At 41.1% G+C, this 25425-nt stretch overlaps 4 protein-coding genes across 6 annotated transcripts; 3 read left to right on the forward strand and 1 right to left on the reverse strand.

The window, feature by feature from the left end:
- Positions 1-457: 457 nt before the first annotated feature.
- On the forward strand, positions 458-8628 carry si:ch211-114c12.2 (uncharacterized protein LOC336578 homolog). Its single transcript, XM_034550466.1, has 10 exons — positions 458-592; positions 1940-2001; positions 2122-2811; positions 3133-3771; positions 6541-6650; positions 6983-7094; positions 7226-7298; positions 7611-7682; positions 7777-7920; positions 8081-8628. Exons 1-9 carry the CDS (start codon positions 458-460, stop codon positions 7909-7911), a joined length of 2028 nt encoding a protein of 675 aa, XP_034406357.1. The 3' UTR covers positions 7912-7920; positions 8081-8628.
- Positions 8629-9653: 1025 nt separating this feature from the next.
- si:dkey-71d15.2 (SH3 domain-containing kinase-binding protein 1) lies at positions 9654-12481 on the forward strand. Its single transcript, XM_034550946.1, has 6 exons — positions 9654-9750; positions 9892-9975; positions 10547-10657; positions 10764-10963; positions 11071-11134; positions 11305-12481. The coding sequence occupies exons 3-6, from the start codon at positions 10556-10558 to the stop codon at positions 11341-11343; spliced, it is 405 nt and encodes a 134-aa protein (XP_034406837.1). The 5' UTR covers positions 9654-9750; positions 9892-9975; positions 10547-10555; the 3' UTR covers positions 11344-12481.
- Positions 12482-12484: 3 nt separating this feature from the next.
- lipia (lipase, member Ia) lies at positions 12485-17366 on the reverse strand. 2 transcript variants are annotated; one of them, XM_034550941.1, is made up of 12 exons: positions 17264-17366; positions 16725-16808; positions 15309-15679; positions 15135-15243; positions 14123-14224; positions 13940-14029; positions 13679-13846; positions 13458-13547; positions 13162-13270; positions 12868-13041; positions 12668-12774; positions 12485-12566 (listed from the first exon to the last, which is right to left on the reverse strand). In XM_034550941.1, the coding sequence occupies exons 2-11, from the start codon at positions 16780-16782 to the stop codon at positions 12690-12692; spliced, it is 1356 nt and encodes a 451-aa protein (XP_034406832.1). In that variant the 5' UTR covers positions 16783-16808; positions 17264-17366; the 3' UTR covers positions 12485-12566; positions 12668-12689. The 2 variants fall into 2 exon arrangements, with proteins under 2 accessions (XP_034406832.1, XP_034406833.1); XM_034550942.1 differs by having other exon boundaries at positions 12487-12569; positions 12671-12774.
- Positions 17038-23600, forward strand: LOC117743147 (choline-phosphate cytidylyltransferase B-like). Of its 2 annotated transcripts, XM_034550945.1 has the most exons (9): positions 17038-17064; positions 19046-19188; positions 20310-20409; positions 20760-20876; positions 21085-21236; positions 21348-21426; positions 21518-21660; positions 21778-21966; positions 22540-23600. In XM_034550945.1, exons 2-9 carry the CDS (start codon positions 19108-19110, stop codon positions 22762-22764), a joined length of 1086 nt encoding a protein of 361 aa, XP_034406836.1. In that variant the 5' UTR covers positions 17038-17064; positions 19046-19107; the 3' UTR covers positions 22765-23600. The 2 variants fall into 2 exon arrangements, with proteins under 2 accessions (XP_034406836.1, XP_034406834.1); XM_034550943.1 differs by lacking the exon at positions 17038-17064 and having other exon boundaries at positions 18883-19188.
- Positions 23601-25425: the final 1825 nt, after the last annotated feature.

Genomic DNA, 25425 nt, shown 5'->3' on the forward strand with positions numbered 1-25425 from the left:
GTTTTTGTTTGTGTGTTAATGTGTGTGTTTGTGTTATTAAGCAATTAACAAGGGGGGAAGTTAATGGCATCGGGAACACAAACATGAAGTGAGATGAAGAAAAACATGGACGACTTCAGAGACAGAGAATGAGATAAAGAAAAGAAATCAAACCACCAACAGATATATTGTTGTTGTCCTTTAACACAATCAGCTTAAACCAAAGCTGTCTGATACAACATCCGGCAGTATAGCCTCAGGAAGCTTTTGTTTCATGGCTGTAGAGGTTGTTTTAACTGTATTCTCATTTAGGACTGAAGCTGTTGAATCCTAATGAGTTACAAAAAGAAGTGTGTCTAAACTTCAGTTGCTGATATAAACGGGGTAATATAATATAATAATATAATAAGATACATCCTCCACTTCCCACATAAGCTGAATATTATTACACTAAAACCTTGGCGAAAGCCTGTCGACCATGCTGTTCACACTCCGAGGCAGTAGGTGGCGCTTCAGGTCGAATGGCACACGTTGGCGCCGTGTTGATGAAGGGCGAGGTAGGTGCGACTACGAAGAGCAGCTTAACTGTGGCGCAGTCGACGATTTGTCTTTGGTAAGTTAGCCAGCGAAATCATCGAACTACACGTGGTGATGGTGAATATATTGTTTGGTTAAAGCTGTTGTCCAACGTGTCGCTGAGACGTTGGAATGTCTCGCGACGTGACTCGGAGCTCGGTAGAAAAACATTAACGTCAGCGAAACTCACAGGTCGAGCTAGCTTGACGGCTAGCTGACGGCTAGCGCGACCTGTGAGCTATTTGTTTTAGTCGCTAAAGCTGAACAAGACCAGACCCATTGCGGTCACGTTGCTTCACTCACGTCTCTGTCACACCCACGACTGTCATCGAGGGCCCCGCTTTGCACTGAATCGAACGAACACATCGACTGCGTCGTGTTATTTTGTTGAGCCAGTTGTCAGTTAGCTAGTTGGCTCGCGTTAGTACCAAAAATGGAAGCAGTGTCTGCCCCAGACGCCCTGACCAGGATTGCAACTGAACCCGCTGCGACCAGCTGAACATACTCGAGCGAAACCAACTCGAAGCTCCCGTTTCGTCTGTTTCGGTTGCAGAGCCTACGGGGATCTTGCCCTCGTTTGTTGAAATTCCTACGATCTTGTGCATTTTCCACTGAGATCCCTCGTCTGATGATGACGGATAATCCGCGTCGAGACTGAACTGTGGGTCAGTCTGGTTCACATTTGGTGTATCTGGGACACATAAGAGCAATAATATGTTTTCGTTAGTTCTCTCTACTGTGGATTTCAGGTCCACTCTAGTTGCACCGTGGCGTTTACATACTAACAGCAGTACGATGAGTAGTATCAGTACTGATTAGGTTTGTTTGTTCACGAATTTAACTTATCTCTGAATGATAGTTCACATGTTGGACTAAAAATGGACTATGGACTTTGAACTATTGCTTTGGAATAGTTTGATCAGCTTCAATAACATTAATAATTAAAAAAATACATTTGGTATTATATGAAATGTAATGCAAAGTTAAAATGCATTGTGATAAGTTCTATAATAGCTTTTGACATTACGAAAAGTAACTTAAATGATGTTTTGGCTTATTTTATGCCATAAATTTGAAGTGGCATGCACTTAAGATATTGATCTTTTCCTAAGTACAATTGCTACAGTGTAATGTGTTTTTGTTATTTGACGGCATTTTACAAGCATTTGATTGTTTTTAATATGATAATGTTTCGGTACCTTTTACTGACGACCCAGCTTGTCTAAAATATTAATTAAATAAAACTAGAAGGGGAATAAAAGCAACTTGTATACAAAATAATTAACACCTACATAGCAAGTAAATATTGTCGTTTTTTTGTGGAATATCACATTATTTCGGCTGAAGGCTGCTAAGACTAAATGTTTTCTTTTTTTGTTCATAGATTATTCACTCGCTTCTAAAGATGGTTCGGCCACATTTTGGACCACCCCGTTTGAAGCCCAGGTAATGTATTTTAAATATTTCAAGTTGCATGCCACTTTGGTGTTATGTTCATGATTGCTAAATCTTCATACAAAGTTATGTGTTGTAAAAACAAAACAAACATTTCTTGCGTCCTATCAGACCCTACGGAGATGGTCATGGCATTGGACCCAACGAAGGGAATTACAACCCCCACTCCAAAAGCCGAAGAGATGTCCAGGGCTACCCGGCAAAGGCACCGTTTCACTGGAGAGATTCCAGAGGTAGAGGACGACCCCCAGTTGTCAAAAGAGTCCCCCTGATGGGAGAGCAAAGGGAGCCACGTTTCAATCACTGGAGGTCCCAGAATCAGGATTCCTTTCAATCATACCCTCCCAAAATGGAACCACACCACAGCCAGAGGAGGCCTTCTCCATCCAGGCAGAATCGCTCCCCTCATGCCCAGCATCACTCATCATCTCGCAGTCCTGCACAAGGATCCCAGAATCAAAGGGGCCCACCTTTCCATGGTCACCCCTCAGGTCACAGGTCACCCTCGCCAAGACATTTTCGCAACCACCCAGCTGATAGGAGGCCAGGCTCTGCACCAATGTTCCAGGGGTCTTTCAGGGGCTCCAAAAGGCAGTCAGGTTTTCAGCATCAGGAGCAGCGGGGCCGAGACCCTCGTGGGAATTACAATCCCAGAGAAAGGCCCTTTGAGCACTCAGGTCATGGCATGAAGCGCTGGAACGAGGCAGGAGCGTTCTCTCATCCCCACAATGGAGAGCATGGGCCCTCGGGTTCACAGAGGAACCCCAGAGAGATGCATGGGAGAGGCTCATGTCCAGAGAGGTACAGGAGTGAAGCAACAACCCCAGCTGGGTAAAATGATTAAAGAGGAGGCCTGAAGCTGGCCCAGTCTTCCCAGTCACTGGGGTCGTATTGATAACCTCTACCCCAACTCATAATTATTAGAGGGGATTAATTGGGGTCTGATGTAAATTTGGTTTCGCCTGCCATTGAGGAGTGTTACACTTACTTCTCCATGTTTCAATCTATCATGGCATTATGAAGGGGCTGCATTAAGATAAAAGTTAAAAGTTCCGCCTCCCACTAAACATGGCAATGGATCTATCGTTGTAATGATTTCTCTATTGTTTGATGGCTGTGCAGGTGGTCATCTGAGCAAGACTCCAGGCGACAGCGTGGTCCGGTGGAGAGGCAGGGCAGCAGATCCCACAGTAGGGAGAGGGCACAGGATGTCCCTCACCTGCCCCCTTTCAGAGCCCCCTCATGGAAAGGGGGTCCATCGCCATCATCCTCCTACCACAGGAACCCTCAGGAGAGGCCAGTGACAGGACCCCGCAAGAGGAGGATATCGGACATCAGCATGCCCTCATCAGACCCTGCACTGGAGCATGGCAATCAAAAACAACCCAGGAGAGAGAGGCCTCAGCTGCTCAGTATTCCCAGGCCGTTCGGTGGTAAACCTTTGTCTCTTAGGGATAGAAGTTACCTGGTTAAGAACAGACAAGTCAAAGCAGAGTCTCTTGTGGGGCTCGGAGTATCAACATCTGTGAGACCCAGGCCTCGCCTGGACGCCCCGGCCTCACAGGAAAATGTCAGTTCTGTTCTTGCCATCAGGAAGAGACGTTTCCAATCAAATGCAGTTCCCCTGAAAAAGCTGGAGCCAAGGAGAGGCAAACCACAACAGTCACCCCCCAGAGAAGAAAGCAATGCCAGCAAGTCCTCAAGAGACTCTGATACAGGCAAAGAACAGGTGGAGTCTCGCCGGTCCTTGAACACACACAGGTACGGTATTTTCCTTCTAGCGCTGTTCGCAGGGGCTTGATGATGATTAGGAGTTCAAGAAAGAATGTCTCTATGTGAAGGGGGTGCCAGCTGTGGAGAATGGAGATATCGGGATGAGCTATATGTGCATCACTGATTCAGTTGATGAAAAACTGCAAAGGTTTTCAAATGCCTACCACTCCGTGTGCTGCCTCGTGTTTCACAATATCTTCCTATGAAGTGGGCTGAAGAGAAAGGGCTAAGTTACGCACCATATCGATAAAGCCAACATGTTTAAGACCTGACAAATGTTTTATACCCTTGATGAAGAGTGTGGAAAAAGTGTTGATCTGTGCGGTTGAAGGATTCCTCAGTTTGACAGGATTACGCTTGAGAGAAGCACTCTTCAGTATGTTGTGAAGACTCCTTCATCCTCGTTGGAGAACAAACGCACATTGAAGCTGAAGTTACAACGCGTAGTGTAAAACAGTATATCTGTGTGGAAAATGAGGACAGGAAAAGGACTCTCCTTAAACTGCTTAAGCTGAAATTGCTGCGCTGCCCCCTTTGAAGCCATTGGCACCATATCAGCCAATCGTGGACAATGGTAAAAGAGATGCATCAAATGAAGGCTCAACGTTAAGTGGTGACTAACTAAAAAAACGAGACGACAAAGTTACAAGTCAAGTGGCATGTTTGATCAGGAGATTCCCCAAAACAAAGCTGGTCTGAGCTCCGACACTTTGTTTTACTTACTGAGTAATCACAATATCAAGATGGATGACGTGATTGACAAACGAAGACGACAAAAGCCAGACGCCAATGAAGACTGATTTCAATTGAAGGACAAAACTAGCCACCATCAGAGTTAGATGACAGTTTTTGTTTTTTTACTGATAAGTTAAGTGATGCATAACTCGATAACCATTGTTTATGCTCCTCAAGTTCCCACAAATGGAAAACATAATTTTTTTATGGACTTACACTTTAAAAAAGCCCCACTCTAAAGCCAAGACAAATAAGTTCACAAAACAATTGATCTTTTTTTAAATTAATACAGTATGACCATATTTAGGATTTTTTTTTAATGCCCAATGTTTGTGTTCCACCAAAGAATTGAAGACATAATTCTGTACCACCTGACGTTTGAATCCCCGTGTACGTCCAACTTTCCCATTCAGCAGAACGTAGAGGATCTTAACTGCTACTTGCACTACTTTACACTGTGCACCCAAGTACTGGAGCCTTTTGCTTCTCTGCCTTCATGAGAACGTCATGGACACATTCAGACAACCGTGTCAAAGCTGGAACGTTTTGATGGAATGGGCCCGCCAGCTTATGCAGAAGTCAAACCGGTGACCGTAAAGCAGTTATTTGACCACCTCTATCGTAATGATATCAACAATGCCTGCAGTGAACAGGGCCTTGACGTGATATTTTGAATTCACTGAAAAAAAGATACTATGACCTGGCCGAGAACAAAAAAACACATCAAGCGTTTAAAAAAACGACAAGACAAATGGTGAAAAAGACAGACCCAACTGAACGGAGGTCAACTTGAAAGGGAGCCCCTACGTGATGCGACATGGACAAGAACCGTTTGGTGCTACCTTGCTCTTCATGTGATTGCATTCGGTCTGGACCCACAGGTCGGCATGTGCTGTTGTCAGTTCCTAAAGTCTAATCTGACGTGGCCTAGATATAATATTCAGATGTGCACCCTCATCAGCTTGAAATCAGAATATTCAGTCGGCACTTTACCAGGCTAGTGCTGCCAAAGTCCACAGCACCGACGGTCTCTCACCCAAACCTTCATGTCAACCTGCGAAGACATTGATGATGGACAAAAGATGTTCAGTCAATTCTCTGCTCTTAACCCCACTGAACCTGAAACTACTGCATGAAGAGGACAGTGTGAGCTCCTTGATTGTGATTTTACAACCGAACCAAATCTGATGATCATCTTTTATTAAATCCCTGCCTTTCCCTAAATCGTGTTCCCAAACGTAAGATTAATAGGAGATATAAAGGACTAGAAGTCTCACTTGAGGGCAATACAAGGCCTCTTGTCGGTTGCCTTGAAACCTGGACTTGTTTGTGGGCAGACAAACACTGGATCATCTCTTAAAACCACTGCACAACTACTACAAAAAAGCTGTTCATCTGACATGATTGCCCGCCTGGATACGCTCAGACATTCACTTCGGAGCTACAGGGGTCTTCAAATCTCGTGAAATCCTTTTGGATGATAAAGGTTGAAGACAAACGAACTCTGAATGACCCGACGACAAAGTTCAGAAAAACAAAGTTCGATCTGACTGAGAAAACAAAGCCTTGTCCCCCTGTGCTTCAGAGAGAGGGATGATAGAAGATATGGTGATGTGATCTAGACCGATATCTAAAAGTTGTCTCCAAGATTTGCCAGCTCTAACGATCACTGAGTAAATGAAGAGAGCTCAGATTGATTCAGGGTACAAAAATAGGAGTAAAGAAGCATGGACATTCCATGGTTTTTGTAAGTACCCATGTGATGCGTGGCTTTATGATCATTTATCTGCCTGCAAAACTGCTGTTCATTACTGGTTTAAATTGCATTACTTCTAAGAATTGAGCTGATTAAATTTTTTTTTTACTTGCAATCTGTTTCTTTTAACCACTGATAATTTGAATGTTGTGACGTTAATGTAACCAGGCCACATTTAGGATGTTCATTCACTGACATAGGCCTCACATGATACTAGTATGGAAATGCTGATGCCATTAACGCGGTCTTCGCTAATCTCTCCTCAGATCTTCTCCCATAGAGAAACGTGACCTTGTTGTTTTGTCCCACTGGCCACCCGGGCCGAGCTCCTCCTCTAAGGACGACTCGCCTACGAAAGATCGCAGCCCAAAGAATGGCAAGTTGTTTCTGTTCTCGTGTATTTTAAGGGCAAACCAGAGGCCAGTGTTTGTGGTAGATATTGTTTTGATATCATGATTCCAATCACTTTCCTTTCCATGTACATTACTTTATTCTGTAGGATTAGGTTTTATTTTTAAGCCTCAGAGGCACGTTTATCAGTGTCAGAAGAAACAAAAAGATTTGTTTGCACACAGAAGGGATTTGGTGACTTGATATATTTATATAATTGTACTATTTACTGTTATGCACATAATGAAAACCTACAATAGAATATAATAAGTTCGTTGATTTTAAGTGTATTTATTTATTAATTGTTTGTTCTCGTAGACCGCAGTTCAGATCAAGATGTCACACCGAACAACCGACTCTCAAAGGCGGATGATTCCAGATCATCGCCTGAAGACCGGAGACCAGGTTACATGGATAAGAGGGTGTTCAGGTACATTTCATACAATCGTTTTTTTCTCTCTGTTTTCAGAATTAATTAAGAAGTGCAGTGTTTTCAGTGGGTAAAATGCCAGCTTTATGCAGCGTGTGTCCTGTTTCTGATGTTCCTTCACATCTTCGCAGGCCATTTAATATGATGCAGGACAGCTACAGACCCGGGAGGCCCTTCAGGAGACCGGGACAAGGACCCATGCAGGTGAGACAATTATTGTGCTTCTCGATCTGATAATTCACAAAGAATAACAGTAGTGAATACGGTCACAGGCAAAACTTCTTTTTTTTAGCTTCCTGGATGTGTGTTGACCTCAATAATTAAAGCTGTACAATTACTGTGAACCACAAAGTGTCAGCTGACTTGTTTTGGCCATTAACACATTACAGTTTTGTATTGTGACCACTAGATACTGACGTGTGAATATACATTTCCATCTACACGGTTCTGTATTAATTTTATATGTAAAAAGAGAAAGTGAGGGTAATCGCATACGGTATCATTTGGTTTTATCAGAGACCACGGTTCCCTGGTGGTCCGAGGAAGATGGGCCCTGAAATGTCTGGAAATATTAGAAGACCGCTCATGGTATGCATACCCTCCTCAGAGACCACTCGGCTCTTTTTGGAAATGTAAAATTCTAAATATCTAATATTTAAATGTCTTGTGTTTTTTTTATAAGGAGAGCTTAGTGACACGTCCCTTCCCAAATCAGAGGCCAGTGTTCAGAAAAAGTTACAACATCATGTCCAAATACCGCAGCATGCGTCAGCAGCGCGCGCCGTACAACCGAGGGCCCAACCAACAGCGCTGGTGATAACCTCTGGTACGTTTCCATCACGTGTGGCAGGTTATTGTGTAGTGTTTGCAAACGGTGGACTATTGTCATTTATTTACTGTAAATAAATCTGGATTTATCACAACCGTCTATAATTTACAAGATTGTATAGAAATGCTGTATTCAAATCATCTTTTTCTTCCCACAGTCTGCAGACATGATACTAGAGAAAGTTGGGAAACTCATCAATATCTCCGGCCGGGTGGATTGCACAAACCCGCCTCTCACTACACTCCCCACCTGCCTGTATATTGTGGAAGTGTTGTCGCTTACATTTGTTCTCTGATGCAAGTGTTTAAATTGCATCTTTTGAGGTACCGCTGTATTTTTGTTTTGGTCCATTTGTAACATATGCCATTGCGTATATTGTTTGGCTTTTCTTTTTCTTGTGTGTAATTATTTAGGAGTGGCACCTGTGATCTTGGCAGTCTTCATTTTACTGAGTTAGTCGTAGCTTTTTCTTTGTTTACCAGCCAGAATGGATTTCAGGTTTGAAGTCCAAGAAGAAATGTTTACTTTAGAATCTCACCTTTACTGTAAAGACTAATCACATGACGTGTGCTGTTTGATTAATCATGGGTGTTTTGATTAGACGCAGCAGCTTGTCAAATGACACTTAGCTACTACCTGTAAAACTTGTATAATCACATGTTCAGTTTATTGTTTAAACTCTAAATAAACCACATTTAACATGCTCTTTTTGAGATTTTTCTTTCTTTTTTCTTTTCTTTGATTGTAGATTTTGACAAAGATCTGAATAAATAATACAGTTTGTAAGAATCAAGGCTATTATACAGGTTTCTGAGCCTTATCCTATAATTAATTTACATTCAGTTTTTTGGAAATGGATTGGTCATCTTTATTCCCTAACTTTAAGATAATCTGACCTGAACATGATTGGTCCAAACTGAAGCAGATCTTGAATCTAAGCTAAGATAACCCTGCTGACATGCAGGTCAATTAAAAACCACAACATTGCAATCTCCCTCCAGATCCACAGAAGACACTAGAGATAACGATTATTTGCTCGAGTAGTTTGTTATATAAAATGTCCTCTCAGTGTTTTCCAAAGCGCAAGATGAAGTATTTTTCAAAGACATTCAGTTTACTGTCATAGAGGATTAAAGAAGCATATTTACATTTAGGAAGCTGGAATCAGAAAATGTTTACTTCTTTTTTTTTTTTTATATCAAAAATACTCGAAATGTTTAATCGACTGTCAAAATAGTTGGTGATTTAATAGTTGACGACTAATCAATTCATCATTGCCTCAGTGGAGTTTTCCTCTTGGTACTCTTTAGGAAGCCATTCAAAATACAACCTGAGATGTCACAATAAATGCAAATCATCACCACTTTCTGCTTTTAAAAAACAAAATGTTCCTCTAACTACACTCTCGTGTAACTGCTCTGACACTTGTCCCTTTAAACACGCCCCTCGCCCTTCAGCCTGTGCCGCCCTTCGCTCTGCCCCAGTGATCTCTGTTCACAGAGCGGGGCTAAACTTAGCCCTGGCAGCAGGCGTCCACTCCTCATCACAACATACCCTGCAGAGCACAGCGGGTCACAATGGACGGTGTCGCGTTACCACAGATGCTGCTGTATCTCACCGGTGTCGCCGGCCACACAAGGTGAGTCTGTGTGCCCCAGATCCTTGACTGTAACTGACAATAATCTGGTTATTTGTGAACTAAATATTGAACAGTATGATCTGTGCCTGTGCTACTTTCGTTGCATATTTGTTTCCCTCTGCTGTGGCATGAGAGAAACAGCCGCCTCTGGAGTACCACCCACTTACCAGCACTTCGATAACTCTCAGGTCAATGAGCACATGTAATGTTTCTATTTGCATAGTTCTTTTTTTAATTCATTTACATTTTTTTATAGGCGGAGCATGATGTGAGACTAAGCGTTGGTTGATTTCTGCTCCACTGACTTGATCCAATCTTTTATTTTGTAGATGTAGACTTAAAGACTCTTTCACTCTCTCCACTTGTATTCCCCTCTGTCACGATGGGCAGCTATAGCTCAGCCCTCATTCCTGGTAAGCCTCGCAACTATTATTGTTACAACTATCTGTTGCAACATACTTTGAATGCTAATGTTTTAAAAAGGCTTCGTAAACACAAAGATGTAGTTTAACTGCCGATATTCTGGCTTCTGCAAGGTGTGCTTTAACGCTCATTCTCCGTTTCTCTCAAAGACACTGAAGAGTTTAATTCAGTTGTGTTAATCGCGGGGAAGCTAAATGAGCAGGTAGCTCATGCTGCAGACGAGAGGTTACAGTCAGAGCTTCAGACTCTGGGAAGTATACACTTTTAATAATAGAATTGTTAGACTTATGGAAGTGTGTGTGCTGGTGTCCCATCTGTCCTTGGGATAAATTTAACTTTTCTGAGCTGCCTCAGACACACAGCAGTGAAAGACATCTACTGTAACTCCTTACTCAAAACAAGTTTAAAAAGTGTTTGCCTTTTAATAAGTATGAGCTATATTTGCTGAAATTTACTTGGATTGAAACTAGTTTTTGTTTTTTTACATACTTACATTGGGGGGGGAAGTACCCTTTAAATGTCTTTACTTATCAGATGTCTGAAACTAGTCTTAACTTACAGGTGACACTCATGATGACGGAGGAGAGAAAAGAAAACCAGAGTGAAGACCCAGATTCTTTAACACCTCAAGAAAACGCTCAGGAAACACGGCACAATGGGGCTGCCCTGCCGGTTAGTGTAAAAAAAAAAGTTCAGGCTTTACGCACTTTGAAATCCAACTTCACATGTTGGCCTTTAGTTGCGTTGCCAGCCAGTAATGTCGGGTTCTTCTCCACAGGCAGCAGCCCCCACACGCGTGCCCATGCAGTCCTTCACCTCCCTGTTACCGAAGGCTCTCTCTGCTGTGCTCCATCTGGCGGCTCCTCCGGGCCTCAACTCCGACCCCCAGCCAAGCAGAAGCCCACCCAACCTGGAACAACTGCAGACGGAGCTGAGAGACCTGAGGGACCAGTTTGAGCTGATGAAGAGTCAGCACAAGTATGTTTAAAAGTAATCTCTGTCTTTTTACCTGCCCGGCCTCCGCCCGTCGGGGGTTTACTGCTTCGCTGCCTTCTGCACTAATCTGACAAAATCTTGTGCTCCAGCAAAGAAATCCATCTGCTGATGAATGAGCTCGATGAGGAGAAAAGGATTCGCTTGACTTTGCAGGTACCGCAAGAATGGATTCAAGAGAATGTTATGTTGTTCTTCTAGGCTCCCTTTGTCATTTTAAACAATGTATTTTCAAAAACAGTGTAGCTGTTGGCACCTTTAAAGGTGACAGGATTAGACTTTCTTTTGTTGCCATTGCACTCATTGTTTTTTTTTGTTTTTTTTAGATGGAGATTCAACGTATGAAGAAGCACATGTCTAAATGAGGGGAGTGGAGAACTTCTACGTTATCAAAGACACGTTTAAAGGTCCTGTTGTACACTTATCTGATAAATTATATTTTTCTAAGTTTTAGAAAAATCATCGTTGCTCCTTTTTGATTGTATTTTCTTGACATTTGTGAATTGGTCTGGAGGGCTGAATGTTTTAATGATGACATTAAAATGAGAGAATCTGTTGCATTGCCCTGTTTTACAATCAATTGGTTTCCTATATCTCTGAAGATGGACTCTTAATAACCAGCATTTGAAGCATCCTGGAGTGGGGGAAATGTTGTCTTGATGTTTTCATGAAGATAAACATGTGTTAGTTTGTTGATTTCCCATGACTGTTGGGATGAATATGTATCCTACATCATCACGGTCAAATGGGTTTTCCATAATTTGTCCGTTATCCAACTGTGTGGAAAACATTTGACAGTGAAACAGAGAGGAGGATATAAAATGAGAGCCAGCAGTTAATCAGCTGCCATAATGTATAATAATAAGAAGTGGAGGCACAAGCATGAAGCTTCTTTCTTATTTCAGGTGCATTTCATTTTCAAATATGTAAATTTGCCTTTTGATCGTAGAAAAAAAATGCATTGACCAAGCTGTCAGTGAGTTCATCAGTTGTCACTATGTAGAAGGTGAATCCATTAAAAATGTCCCGTTATCGACTTGCGATTTTATTAATGATAAAAAGTGCATCAGAGTGGTGTTATATGTGATTGAGGGAACGTCCTCTATAGAACATAAGTGCAGTTCAGTCTATGGATAGAAAGTCATGTTGTTTTATGGCGATAAATGTTCATACTTAATGTTTTCACTCTTAATGAGAAATTTGTGATTCTACAAAATCTGCAATAGTTATGTTTGTCTCTCTCAGTTTGACTAAATTACGCCCTGATCATAAAATGGCATTACTGGTGTGATTTCCAGAATCAAACTGGAGACTCATAGCAGACGAGAAGAAAATAATGTAATTAATAAGTATTAGTTAAGTAATGTATTCTTTTAAACCCAGGGTCGCTTTGGTAGTTGAAGTCACAACTTCCATTACTGAGATAACGTCTCATGATAAATCATTGGTCAAAAGTCCAATTCACCCGACATAAAGAACCTTCTTCGGGCAAAATGTTTCTTAAAAAAAACATGTATTTTCTCTTAAAAACAAATGTACATAATATAGTATATCACATTTCATTGTTGTGCAGCCAGGTTAGTTCCTATGATACGCTGTCTTTGCAGTCCTTATGGTTTTCCTTTACGATCCTGGAGGGATTGAACCGTCGGCCGAATCGCCTCCGGTACGAGCAAAGTTTGACATGTTTGAGTTAACGTTGAATTTTGTCTCAGAAGTTGGACTCTTCACAGTGAATTGGCTTGAAGGTGACCTCTTTGTCCTGCTGCAGGAGGATGTCATATCGACAGAGAGGCCTATGAGGGACAGAGAGACACTGTGAAAACACTTCAAATGGATAACATTTTTGAAAGATATTACACATTTTGAATAAGCCTTGTGTTGCATACCTCTCCAAGCGTTCCAGATGTCTGAGACGGATTCGGAGAACACGGAGCTTATATTTGGCCTTCAATACATTCCCGGTGGAGAATTTGAGAGACACTTTTTTCACTGACTGAATGTCTTTGTCAAACTGGGCCAACAACGTGGTCTCTGTGTACTTCTTGAACTCTGATGCTTTACTGATGTAAAGAAAATGAAAAAGAGAGACATTACTGAGAAGAAGCAGTTACAGGAGGACAAAGAGAAGTCATGCTGGATAATTTTCTACAGAATTAATAATAAATAAAGTGAAGACTTACTGGTTAATGGTTGCCACTGCTTCTTTACCGTTACCGTGAAGTTTAACCGTGATGAACCCGAAACGTATGTCCTCGTTCCAAATCATCACCTCCATCCTGTAGTTTGTCCCTGAGAGATTCAAAAGTTATATATATATATATATATATATATATATATATATATATATATATATATATATATGACCTTTTTTGGCTCAGAACATTCTCTTGAATGTGTGTGTGTGTGTGTGTGTGTGTGTGTGTGTGTGTGTGTGTGTGTGTGTTAAAACCATAGTCAGGGGCCCACATGAACTTACTGCAGAATGGAGAGTCTGTATTTGTGGTGAAGAAGGTTTTGGTTGGACCCGTCCTCACCAGGACATCTCTCCACTCTGTCACATCGTAACCTGGATTTGAGTGAAGCAGCTACATCCATTTAGAAAGACCATCGCAGTATTTTTTTTCTGCACCATAAATATCTCTTTTAATTATTAAAATAACAGTGTTGTTTATTTTCAGAGACAATTAAAGCACCCACCAAAGACAGGACATCCAGCAGCACCAAAGCGGTCACAGCTCAAGCAGTCACCATCCAGAAAGGCCTTGTAGGAGGCGCAGGGGTACGCCTTGCTGGTACACGCCCCTTTCACGGAGTCCAGGAAGAGCAACACGGACCTCTGGTGGTCACATTTAAAATAGGATCCTCCTGAATAGGGAGGGGTAAATCAGAGTTGTTACCGTACAGTATTGTTCCATTTATTATGCTACAAACTTAAACCATTTTTTTTACAGACCGTACCAGAAAAGATGGTCTTCGGGCAACCGGGTTGGTCCGCTCCACCATTAGCATAGAAATCAATGTGACCCAGAGGTTCTCTGAAGCCCAGGCCTGCGGGAGTCATGACAATATTAATAGTAATAAATTAAAAACGATTGCAAAGAACTGATTGAACTTGTGAAACAGTATTTCAGTTTTACTGACCATCCATGTCTGTGTGCAGGACATCTACAAACTGGGCGTCTGTGTGGTCCAGGCGTTCCTCTGGATTAGTGCCAGTGAACTGAGGCCCAGCTGGATCCAGAGCTGCACACATCACATCAGAATTCAAGTTTATTCTCAATCCCAGCATTAACTGAAAAAGCACGCTTGGGCGGACTGAGTTTCACCTAATTATTCTCACACAGAAGTAATTTTATACCATGATATCTGGTTTATGGTTATATGACTGAACTCCAGACGTGCTGACGTGGATATTTGTGCTCTCTGCCAGTGCAGACACTGTAGAGAGGATCATTTCCCCAGTGAGATTTCTGTTTTTTTATGGTGACCCCTGCCCAGACGGACAAAACCTGATCGATGATATGTGGCTGACTCAATAACTCAAACTTCATACACTCCCCAACATCTGCAAAACTCTATGTCAGCAAGGACTTTGCCACTCTGTGCTCTCAGCTGCTTGTTATGTTAGCAATTTAAGAATTAAAGTTAATTTGAGTGTCACAATTATAAGGACCCCTTGATAAGCACCTCAGCCAAGTGCTCACAACTATAATGTGTATTACCTGTTGCAGAAGATAACTTAAGTAAGTTATGTAACTAAATAAAGTATGGTGGCAATATGTTCATTATGTATTCTACTGATGTAGATGTCAACTAAGAAAGTGTATTTGTCTAATTACTAGTCAAAATATTAATGTAAGACACAATCACTTAACAGGTATTTTCAATGGGATGAAGGGACATGTCTTTAGACAGTGCATCTTAAATATACTGTAAAGGTAAACTTTTAAGCATTACAGGCTGATTATGACACAAATCACTTCATAATAGTGACTTATAGCTCATAAGGTGTTTTCCCAGATCATTTCAAGATCTCTTATTATCATTGTTGTGCCTTTGACAATGAACTATGGCTTTCTTCTTTCCTATATCGGAGGGGTTGGTTTGATGATTGTTGTGAGACAGAAATCTCCGTTTGAAAGTGCAGTCTGACCTGTAATTCTTCCCAGTGACCCATTCAGTTTGGCGCCTACGAAGCCTGATATATGAGCCCCAAGGCTGACTCCGATCATGTGGATGGAGCTCAGAGAGGCGCCGTGCTCCTGAAAAGATGGGCCATTAGTCTTGTGACACACAACACATCGGATGGTCAGGGGATGTCAAATACCTGCATCCTTTTAATGATCGCGGCGAGGTTGTCGGCTGCCTTGTGCATGTTCTCCACTACCTTAAAATAATTGATATTAGTAGCTCCGCGGTTCCAGTCCACCACTATGACATTGACGTCTGCCCTGGCCAGCAGCAGCTCCGTGATCTTCAGCAACCACACCGGTGGTGATCCAGTAGGCCGATACCCATGAATGACAAAGGTGGTCGGTCTGGACCAGTTAAACTGGGGATGTGCGGAAAGGTCGCTCTGGGACACCAGTGTGCCACAGGTGCCATTATCCCTCGTGTATAGCAACAACCTGATCTTGAGGCTGGTTCCAATGATCGCGTGGCTGAGATCTAGATCTGTAAATTCGTCACATATTTGAGCTGGAAGTGAGCAGAGAAAGGTGTAGTTGGTTAGGGGAGGATGACAAAAAAAGAATACATGAGAAATGACCATTTTGACCTTTACCCACAGCCTTTATATTTGTAGGCACTTATCAATCAAAGTTCCTGACATTATCCCAGTCCCATTTATGACTCAGTGTGGGATTGTTCAATGTGGCACAAGGTTGCAACTGAATTCTAAGGCAGCTGCGCCCACCAGACAGACACATCATGAACGAGTTCAACTGGGAAGCAACGGTGAGATTTATGCGTGGAACTGACACGTGACCATTCCCATCAAGTGGATCACTGACACATCTCGTCATACAGCCTTGGAACAACACAATATGTGTTCACGACACACCGCAAGATCAACCACAACCAATCACACGGCGTGGTGATAACAGACTGTGCTCAAATGATCACAATGAAGTTCATAACAGACCAACCAAAATATAGTGAAAAGCTAGAAAGACTGTGTTGCTTTATTCAGTAACATTGCACAATCTGATAACAGTTATCAAACTAAACAAAACAACCAATCTGTAAAAAAAAGAAAGAAAAAAAGACCTACCTAAGTAGTAGTAGTGTCTTTACAACAGGATGTTATTTTCTCTTTACAATATATATGTTTGTATCTAGATTGTTTCTTTTCTTGCTTGAAACATTCTTAAACATTTGAATATTTAATTAAAAGCAGCACTCAAATGAACAAGTATATTAAGTTCTACTGAGATGGAAGAAGCTTCATGTTTAGAAAAAGCCATCAGCTGTTCTCAGCAACTGTTACACAATGATGTGGCTTTTTCCATGTGTACTGAAATCGCCGTTGCACGACTGCATGTGTATCAGCTGAGAGACATTGTTTATGTTTGTGCAGTTGGCCTCTGCAAACCACAGGAGCGGTGTGTTGGGTTCTCTAAGAAATGTCAGTTCCTCAAGTGTTACTTATGGAGTACAGTTGCGACACACTTATTGACAAAGGCGGCTGTGTGTTTGTGTGTGTTTGTGCACATACATTTACAGTGTTAGCTGTGGGCTTTACCTTTGCATATTTGAACAGTTACCGGCAGGATCAGTGTCAGATATTGCCACAGGAACATGCTTTGCACCAACACGTGTAAATGATCTGTAGACAAAGTTATCAGCCAGACCATAAAAACACATAAAGATCAACCAGTCAGACATTATGTGGCCCACAGTATAAAGAACAGCAGATACATAACAGGCACCGCAGCACAGGGAGAATACTCGTCATGGTGCTCTCTGACACTTTGTACTTTTCACCACAGGCTGTAGTTTTATATATTTTTGCTATGAATGCAAATCTTACGGTACCGAAGCGAAGGAAAGAGGTTAATTGATCATCTACACACCTTCCAATGGTATGATTATGTGAAAAGAAATCAGATTTTCTATTCCCACCTACAGTGATTAATCTCAACCAATGATATTGTGATTGTAAACTAAACTGAAATCAGCTGAAATCTGGTCACAGTAGACGCCTCATGTGTTCAGTGATTGAACTCAAAACATTTGACAACGAACAGAAAGCATAACTTGTCATTCTTATCAGCGTCTTACCTTTGCCGTAGGATAATATTTCCTGTTCTGGTTAAAGGTCCAGGACATTACAGGTCATCCACTGTTTGTGGCTCAACATATCTGGGCCGTGTTCACCTCAGGAAATGAGAGGAGGCACAGCAGACCAATACTCCCGCCCTGCATGCTCTCACCAGGATAGCCACACCCCTTGCCCGAGGTCATTGTGTTCAAAGGTGAAACATTCCTGGGAAGTCACTCCTCGTTCCTGTGTGCTCAAAACCGGTTCTGAGACGGTTTCTTGTGTCTCTGTTACTCATTTGAATCTGTAAAAACAATCTAGTCCCAGTTTATTGTCTCCATCCTTATTCATGAGCAAGGAATTAGAGGGAGAGTGAAACATATTGTGAGCCTATTCCTAATATTTCATCCCAAAATTACCAGTCAGACTGTTTATCTTGCTGTGACTTTTTAGAAGAGGCCTTCATATAAGCTTTATTTTTAGCTTCCCGCCTCTCCTGCTCAATCTTTTCTTTACTTGAAAATGAATGCATGTCTATTTATATGTCTATGCATATTATGTATGGGTAAACGTGTGTCTGTATGTGTGTATATGTGTGTCATATTTTTTATAATATTGTATTTATATTGATAAAAAGAAAGTGGGGATTCATGGCGTCACTTGGCCCTTGGGTCTAGTAAGCAACTTTTCCTCATTGTATTCCACCTTACCGTGTGCAATTTATTGTATATAAATTCAAATACTTACATAAAAACATATCTCTTATGCTCTTTGGTCAAATGTAGAAGACAAGACAAGGTCTTAATCAAAATGAGCAGTGGGTTCCACTTCACTCATTTGGTGGCTGTAATATGGCAATATGATAATATGGCTGTTTCTATTCAAGTGTTTTATTCAAAATTAGAGAGTGGTTGTTACCATTTTGTTACATTGGCCATACATATATCGTTTTGAGATATTGAGGGCAGGGTATTGCAGTTTTTTTTTTTTATTAAGTGTAAGGGAGGGTCGAACAGGAATAATGTTTAGGCTGGGAAGGCTTTTTTTCTTTTGCTCTCCATCCCAATAACTCTTTATCAATTTAACATGTTCATAACTAAAATGCTAGCATGCTGATGTGTTATCAGTATGATGTTTGTTTATCATTTTGTCAAATGAACATTTGTTACTTAGCACTAAAATTGAACGACGGCTCATAACCCATAAAGTATTGGACAAATTAGCATTTTTGACACGGGGATGATGATGTACACGTTAAGGGTTGGTCAAATTTATATAATAAATATGAATCTGTTTTTCTTGTAAGGGAGATTAAGGTAATGAAGCCACAAATGTCAGATGGTGCCATGCAGAAAAAGCATGTCGTTGATTTCATGATGTACCTAAACTGTATTCGTCCTCAGTGGTTGGTCCCAAAGGCTGCCAATGTTAAAGCTCTGGGCTCATACTCACATTTATAGTTGATCTTTTCTTGCGTTCATCTGCAGGAAAGGTTACACTATTAGCAGCCTCTATTCTCTACGTGTCACAACCTGGAAGAACATTTGTGAAATGTCCAGCTGGACTGTTTATACATTTTACCAACACCGTAATATTGCATACACTATCCTGTTGCTGCATGCCTCCGTTTCAGCAGCATCAAGAAAGATAAGTCCTTCCTTAGCTAAGTGCAATCTGCCTTTCTGGATACCTTTACCAGAGTGGCTTGAACTTTGCTCCCCACATTCTCCCGTCATCAGGCAGGCCGATGGGAAGTATACTTACATGCACACGCATGCTTAGAAGTCTCCTGTGTGCACTAGTTAGGCCAGCAGAGAGGAGCGGCAGGTGGATGCACTGGTGCTGCTGTTAGAAGTCAAGGAAGATGGCTGGAAGGAGACGAGGCCGAGGCAGCAACGTCCAGCAACAACAAGCCTCACAGAGGCAGACACGAGGCCCTCACAAGGTAAGTCCTGTCCTGTCAATATGACATGTTTATTCATACACTTCAAACAATAATCAAATGAGAACTTTAAGTCCTGTAAAGGAGATTCTGTATGTGTTAAATGTTTGGACACAATTAGCACATAGGTTCGAGAGCATGTATCAGTCAGATTTGTATTGTGTTTCTGTGTGACAGTCTTTAAATATTACAGTAGTAGACTTTTCCTCTGTGCTTAGTTGACTTGTGCCTGGGAGTAGAGAGTTAACTGATTAGCTGGGTGGGACAATGTCGCCATGACTCATGTTTATGTCGTTAATATAGTGCAGCAATACATGATTATTATCAAATTATAATAAGTAAGCACTTGTTTGGTAAGGTTTTTTTGTTAAATCAAAATAATCGTAATTCTTTAACTTAAAGTCATATATTATGATAAATAAATGTCATATAATATAATAATTTGTGTAAATGTATCAAAAATCATGACTCAGACTTTAAGTGCATATGGTGCACATTAATATCTAACTTTCGTGTTTGTGGAAACCTGCATGTAAATGTTTACTTCTTACTTAAAGGAGTAAAATAAAATATAGGGACTGAGGGACAAATATACAAAAATAATGGAGGGCTAAAACTATTATCTTTCATAAGAGGATCATTTCAAAGGTAAATTTAAGCAGGTACAATAGACAATCGTATAGGTAAACACAGGGAGCAGCAGCATTGGAGCAGAATCAGAGTTCAAAGTACCTTACAACACATCAGATAAAGAGTATACTGAATGTATCCACAACACAAAGTCCATGACATGTGGAGACACTTAAGAGTTACTTAAGAGTGATTATTAACATCTTCTGGATGCTATTATCAAAGCTTATCTGACATTGATGATATCTTTTTTTTTAACAGATCTAGGGTGGAAAACCTGCTAAGTTATAATACTTTGTGTTATTGAAATAAACCTTATTGAAGTACTTGGATTCTAAATTCAGCAGTAACGCTGTTGCTGTATACTTTTTCCCTAGCTTGTTTGGATTGTACTTTTTCTGTCACTTAATTCAGGATGAGATAAGTAGAACCGGATAATGAATGTAGAACTGAAATTTCAAATTTCACATGTTTTGTTCCCCCTCTGTATTCAGGCTCTGCGGGAGCCAGCTGTTTTTTCTAAGTCTACAGGTTGTGAATCAGAGATCCCCCATGAAAAGTTGACCATTGCCCAAGCGCGAAGAGGCACACCAGGTAACACTTCTCAATAGTTGTTGCTTCCTTTGCTAATTAATGTCATGGAACTGTCAGTCAGTCCCAGCTACTGGCAGCAATTAATAAGGGAAGTCTAGTAGGAAAATTACTGACTGCAGATGCTTCAACATGTTGTTATCAGCTGATATCAGCTGCAAAAAGTGATTCAAGCCTCAATGCAATATGGTTTTACTGCCATTGGCTGATTAGGGTTGGTTTCATTAAGCTCTTCGATTAAACAGATTAAAAATGTTACGATCTTTTATGGCTGATCCCTTTCTGGCATCAGCTTCAAAATGCCACATCAGTAAACCTCAATACATTGTGTTGTCATATTTCTTATCTTGCAGCTCATCGTCCGGTGAGAGTCTATGCTGATGGTATCTTTGATCTTTTCCATTCTGGGCATGCTCGAGCCCTGATGCAGGCAAAAAATGTGTTCCCAAACACCTACCTGATAGTAGGAGGTAAAGTACGGATCCCACACCCTCTGCGGGGTAAAGTTAGACCGTGTGTAAATGAAATGGGTCTTTATTAGCTGAATATGGACCTTAATACAAAATGGCCTGTAAAAGAATCTGAATCCTATGGCTCCTTTGGTTAAATCTTCCAGCTGAGTCAAGATTAATCCTTAATCACTAAACATAGTCTCAGACTCTGTCTGTGTGTCTCTAGTCTGCAGTGACGAACTCACCCACAAGTTTAAGGGCTACACGGTGATGACCGAGGATGAACGCTACGATGCCCTGAGGCACTGTCGTTACGTAGACGAGGTGCTGCGCGACGCTCCCTGGTCCCTTTCCACAGAGTTCCTCAAGAAACATAAGGTCAAAGGTCACGCAGGCACAGGCAACTCTGCCTCTCACACTTTCATACAGTGACAACAAACACACCAGTAACTGGAATTCAATCAATCTGAACACATGTTACACTCACAGATTGACTTTGTGGCCCATGATGACATCCCTTATACCTCTGCTGGATCAGAGGATGTTTATAAACACATCAAGGAAGCAGGTGAAGACACAAATAGTTATGTAATGTTTTTTAGTCCTGTTATTTCTCTTATCGCTTGAATTAATGACAATCATTTATGTCTTAATGTGAGGAATGTTTGTGGCCACTGAGAGGACAGAAGGCATCTCCACATCTGATCTGATCACTCGTATTGTCCGAGACTACGACATCTATGTTCGACGCAACCTGCAAAGAGGCTACACAGCACGAGAACTGAATGTTGGATACATTAATGTGGGTGAACATATATTTTAATTGAATAAAAAGCTGAATATTGAAATGTTCAAAACAAACAATACGGAACAACCTCACACATTTACTGACGGTCCCTTGCATTGTCTTTACTGGCAGGAGAAGAAATACCGGCTCCAGGAACAAGTGGACAAGATGAAAGAGACGGTCCGTACGGTGGAGGAAAAGTCCAAACACTTTGTCTACAGAGTGGAAGAGAAGAGCCAAGACCTCATCCACAAGTGGGAAGAGAAGTCGCGAGAATTCATTGGCAACTTCCTGGAGCTTTTTGGACCAGATGGGGCCTGGGCACGTTCACTTTTACATTAATCCTTGTTAACGTTGTTTTGGGGGAAATTTATTGTATTTTTATAAATAATTATATAAGAGTGATATCATTTACTTGAGTCTTGTCATCACATTGTGGTTGGCAGGTAACCATTGGAGAACAAATTGTCCTGCACATACCCCCCATGAAACCACACATTGTCCTTTAATACAGGCAACAAAGGTGGTATTTCTGATGGTGTCTCCATCTCCATTGCAAATACATAAATTCACATAAAAATCATATAGGATAATTTCAGATTTTTCTTATAATCACCATGTTCAGATGTTTTCTTCAATATAAAAAAACAGATATTGTCCGTTTAACCGTTTCAGTGCAATCAGAAAACTGTTAATAGCGGGATAATCTGCAGAGGGCACCAACACCTCTAGGACCAACAGGCTAATACAGAATGCAAATTACATTATCCATGACTAAACATAACACTTTGGGCTTTCTATGGGTAGTGATAAAAGGCACTCTGGTTTATGTGGGGAATAACTGAAGAAACAACAAAACATAATATTACAACACTTTCTCCTGTCCTTGTTTAGCATGCCATTCAGGAGCGCAGTGGCCGCATGATCCAGGCCCTGTCCCCTTACTCGTCACCCCGAGGCTCCCCCAGCAGCAGTCCCACCAGGAGACGCTCAATTTCTCCTGGCTCCTCACCTTCCTCTGCATCCCCCTCCTCTCTCTCCCCTCCTTCTTCCCCCTCCTCAAAGAAAAAGGCCACACAAGCCTCTTTCAAAGCAGCCTCCACGTACAATGTGCAGTGAGCTCGTCATGGTTTGTTCCTCTTTGTTGGTCTTCATTAATCTGGTGGATGTTGTGTCTAAGGAGGCTGTTAATCGAAACAAACGAAAAAAAAGGAAATACTTTACACTGGTTTATTGCGCAATATATCATAATGTAAATAATAATACAACATTCAAATGTTGCTTGCTTCATCTTCTGTCATTTGTTACTCTTTGATCTTTGATATGTCGAGTAGCTTAATAGATAACACATATGTATGATATAGGAGTCTGTAATAGAGTGATACGTTAGATTTATTTCAGACAGTGATAATCAACCCAAATTTCCCTGTAACTTAATGTCTTACATGGTTACATGCTTCTTGCAAGTTTGGGAGGTGGCTTAAGATCATTTAAATATTTAAAATGCTTCTTTATGGGGTCCTTATAATCCTTTATTTTTATTTATTACAATGTGAAAACAGTGTGAAAGGCGCTCATATTGCTGAACCAACAGAGAAATAGGACCTGACTCAGCAGCAGCCCTCAGTGTACAAAATTGTATAGCTCATTATTTAGCTGTCCGGTCAGCAGATTTGCTGAAAGAAAAAACTAAAAGTTGCTTAATAACTGCTGGATGTGTAAATATGCAACAGTTTGCTAACAAGTTCACCATGTTAACATAAAAGCAAAAGAACGAAATAGCAATGTTGTGTTCACAACCAAAGTGGTCATATGATTCCTTATGAATTATAATATCTACTGTGAGAAAACTATTTTTAATAGCGCTCCTAGCGATTGCAGTTGTGTATTATAATGAGCTTACATGTTGGAGAGTCAAAACAAATAAATAACTGTATGGATTATGCAATATGAAATGACTGACACTGTATGTATTATGCAAATGTTTCATTTATAAATAATGGGATGTATTAGGGCTGCACGGTGGTGTAGTGGCTAGCACTGTCGCCTCACAGCAAGAGGGCCGCGGATTCAATTCCCGGTCGGAGCGGTCCTTCTGTGTGGAGTTTGCATGTTCTCCCCGTGGCAGTGTGGGTTCTCTCCGGGCTCTCCGGCTTCCTCCCACAGTCCAAAGACATGCTGCAGGTTAATTGATCTCTAAATTGCCCATAGGTGTGAATGTGAGAGTGAATGGTTGTATGTCCCTACATGTGCCCTCGATGGACTGGCGGCCTGTCCAGGGTGTCCCCTGCCTTCGCCCTATGTCAGCTGGGATAGGCTCCAGCGCCCCTGCGACCCTAATGAGGATATGCGGTATTGAAAATGGATGAATGGATGGATGGATGGATGGATGGGATGTATTAGGCGATTGTGGAAGGAATCCAGAAAACATCAAGCCCCCACAAAATAAGTTAACGTCTGTGAGTAAATCAAGGACACAGCCTGAGGAATGGAGCAGGATGAGATGACAAGCTCAGGAATGTGTAGAGAGTGATAAGGAAGAAGAGAACGATGTTCTGTCCAATCGATGGACTGGAAGAGGATGAAAGGGAGCTTGACTTTAAGCTTACAAGGCTGAGAGATTCTGAAAATCAGGAGATCTCTTTGTGCCAACTGCCGGGCAGGTACCTTCTATGCCAGCCTGCCCGGGGCGTGGCGGGCGCTGGATCTCTGTCCCATGGGATGTATTTTATGTATTTCATAGTGTGATTCAATTTGTAAACACTAAAGGCAATTGTGTGCTGACACGTTTCCCCATTTCTCTGGTGGTAATAAAACAACTGTTGAGTTTTCTGCTTGTTATGGATTTCTTCTCCCCCAAAGTGGCCAAAATATTAAATTAGTGAAGCTTTAAGTTGATATACATTAAGTCACATCATTTATCAAGTAGCCTACATTTTCTGTTGAGCATTAATTGAGTTGTTTAAATGTCTTAATTCTAACATAAAACCTCTGTAAAAATAACGCTCTACTCGCTTTCTTCCCAAAGGACCCCTGAGCTGACTTAAAAGTGCCTGTATGAGCTTTACTCAATGTAACCAAACATTAACCTCCTAAAGCCAATTAAGTTTATATGCAGATTAACTTATGCCAGATGAATAAACAAAACAATTAACAATCAATACTAATAATAAATACATGAGAGTATGGGGGGGTGTTCATGTCCATTTCCTATTATTGTGTCCAACTTTAACCTTACATCGCGGTTTTGTCTCAGCGTTAATAGCTTTCCTCACGTTCAGATATTTCACGTGTTTTAACCATCCGCAACGCAGATATTTCGTATGTTTAAAACATAATTAAAAAAACTAAAAACCACCTTGAACGCTTTGGAACCATTCTAACAGCTATGTTTACATCGTCTCGATGGTGTCCGTTGAGGGACAAAGGGCAATAAACGCGCTTTTACCTGGTAGCTCATTAGAAACCTTTTCAAAAGAGACAGACCAAAGAGTAACTTGGTATGGATTTGTTAAGAAACAAAAGACGACAAAATATGTGAATATACAGATACTGTAGTCAGAATACATACGTAGCCTATATTGTCATGGTGATGCTTTTGGTTGACAAGCATACACATATATTAGGGATGTTCCGGGTTTCTTCGAAATAAATGTAAAACTTGTTCATTTTATTAACATCTGAACACAAATGGATTCTTTATTTAATTATAATTTAAGGGAAAATGTTGTTCAAACCAAATTAATAATACACTGTCAACATACCCACACAATGTTAAAG

Source organism: Cyclopterus lumpus, chromosome 14 (assembly GCF_009769545.1).
Source record: "Cyclopterus lumpus isolate fCycLum1 chromosome 14, fCycLum1.pri, whole genome shotgun sequence".
In the NCBI taxonomy this organism is placed as follows: Eukaryota; Metazoa; Chordata; class Actinopteri; order Perciformes; family Cyclopteridae; genus Cyclopterus; species Cyclopterus lumpus.

What these genes read in the sequence shown, in the direction of transcription:
- si:ch211-114c12.2 (XM_034550466.1), top strand. Translation starts at nt 458, where the DNA reads ATGCTGTTCACACTCCGAGGCAGTAGGTGGCGCTTCAGGTCGAATGGC. An exon ending in CCACCCCGTTTGAAGCCCAG is followed by an intron (nt 2,002 to 2,121) that starts GTAATGTATTTT and finishes GCGTCCTATCAG; the next exon opens with ACCCTACGGAGATGGTCATG. An exon ending in CGGGACAAGGACCCATGCAG is followed by an intron (nt 7,299 to 7,610) that starts GTGAGACAATTA and finishes TGGTTTTATCAG; the next exon opens with AGACCACGGTTCCCTGGTGG.
- si:dkey-71d15.2 (XM_034550946.1), top strand. Translation starts at nt 10,556, where the DNA reads ATGATGACGGAGGAGAGAAAAGAAAACCAGAGTGAAGACCCAGATTCT. An exon ending in ACAATGGGGCTGCCCTGCCG is followed by an intron (nt 10,658 to 10,763) that starts GTTAGTGTAAAA and finishes TCTTCTCCACAG; the next exon opens with GCAGCAGCCCCCACACGCGT. An exon ending in CTGATGAAGAGTCAGCACAA is followed by an intron (nt 10,964 to 11,070) that starts GTATGTTTAAAA and finishes CTTGTGCTCCAG; the next exon opens with CAAAGAAATCCATCTGCTGA.
- lipia (XM_034550941.1), bottom strand. Translation starts at nt 16,782, where the DNA reads ATGTTCCTGTGGCAATATCTGACACTGATCCTGCCGGTAACTGTTCAA. An exon ending in GTCACTGGGAAGAATTACAG is followed by an intron (nt 14,225 to 15,134) that starts GTCAGACTGCAC and finishes TGATGTGTGCAG; the next exon opens with CTCTGGATCCAGCTGGGCCT. An exon ending in GCAGTGGCAACCATTAACCA is followed by an intron (nt 13,042 to 13,161) that starts GTAAGTCTTCAC and finishes TCTTTACATCAG; the next exon opens with TAAAGCATCAGAGTTCAAGA.
- LOC117743147 (XM_034550945.1), top strand. Translation starts at nt 19,108, where the DNA reads ATGGCTGGAAGGAGACGAGGCCGAGGCAGCAACGTCCAGCAACAACAA. An exon ending in AGACACGAGGCCCTCACAAG is followed by an intron (nt 19,189 to 20,309) that starts GTAAGTCCTGTC and finishes CTCTGTATTCAG; the next exon opens with GCTCTGCGGGAGCCAGCTGT. An exon ending in TAAACACATCAAGGAAGCAG is followed by an intron (nt 21,427 to 21,517) that starts GTGAAGACACAA and finishes TCTTAATGTGAG; the next exon opens with GAATGTTTGTGGCCACTGAG.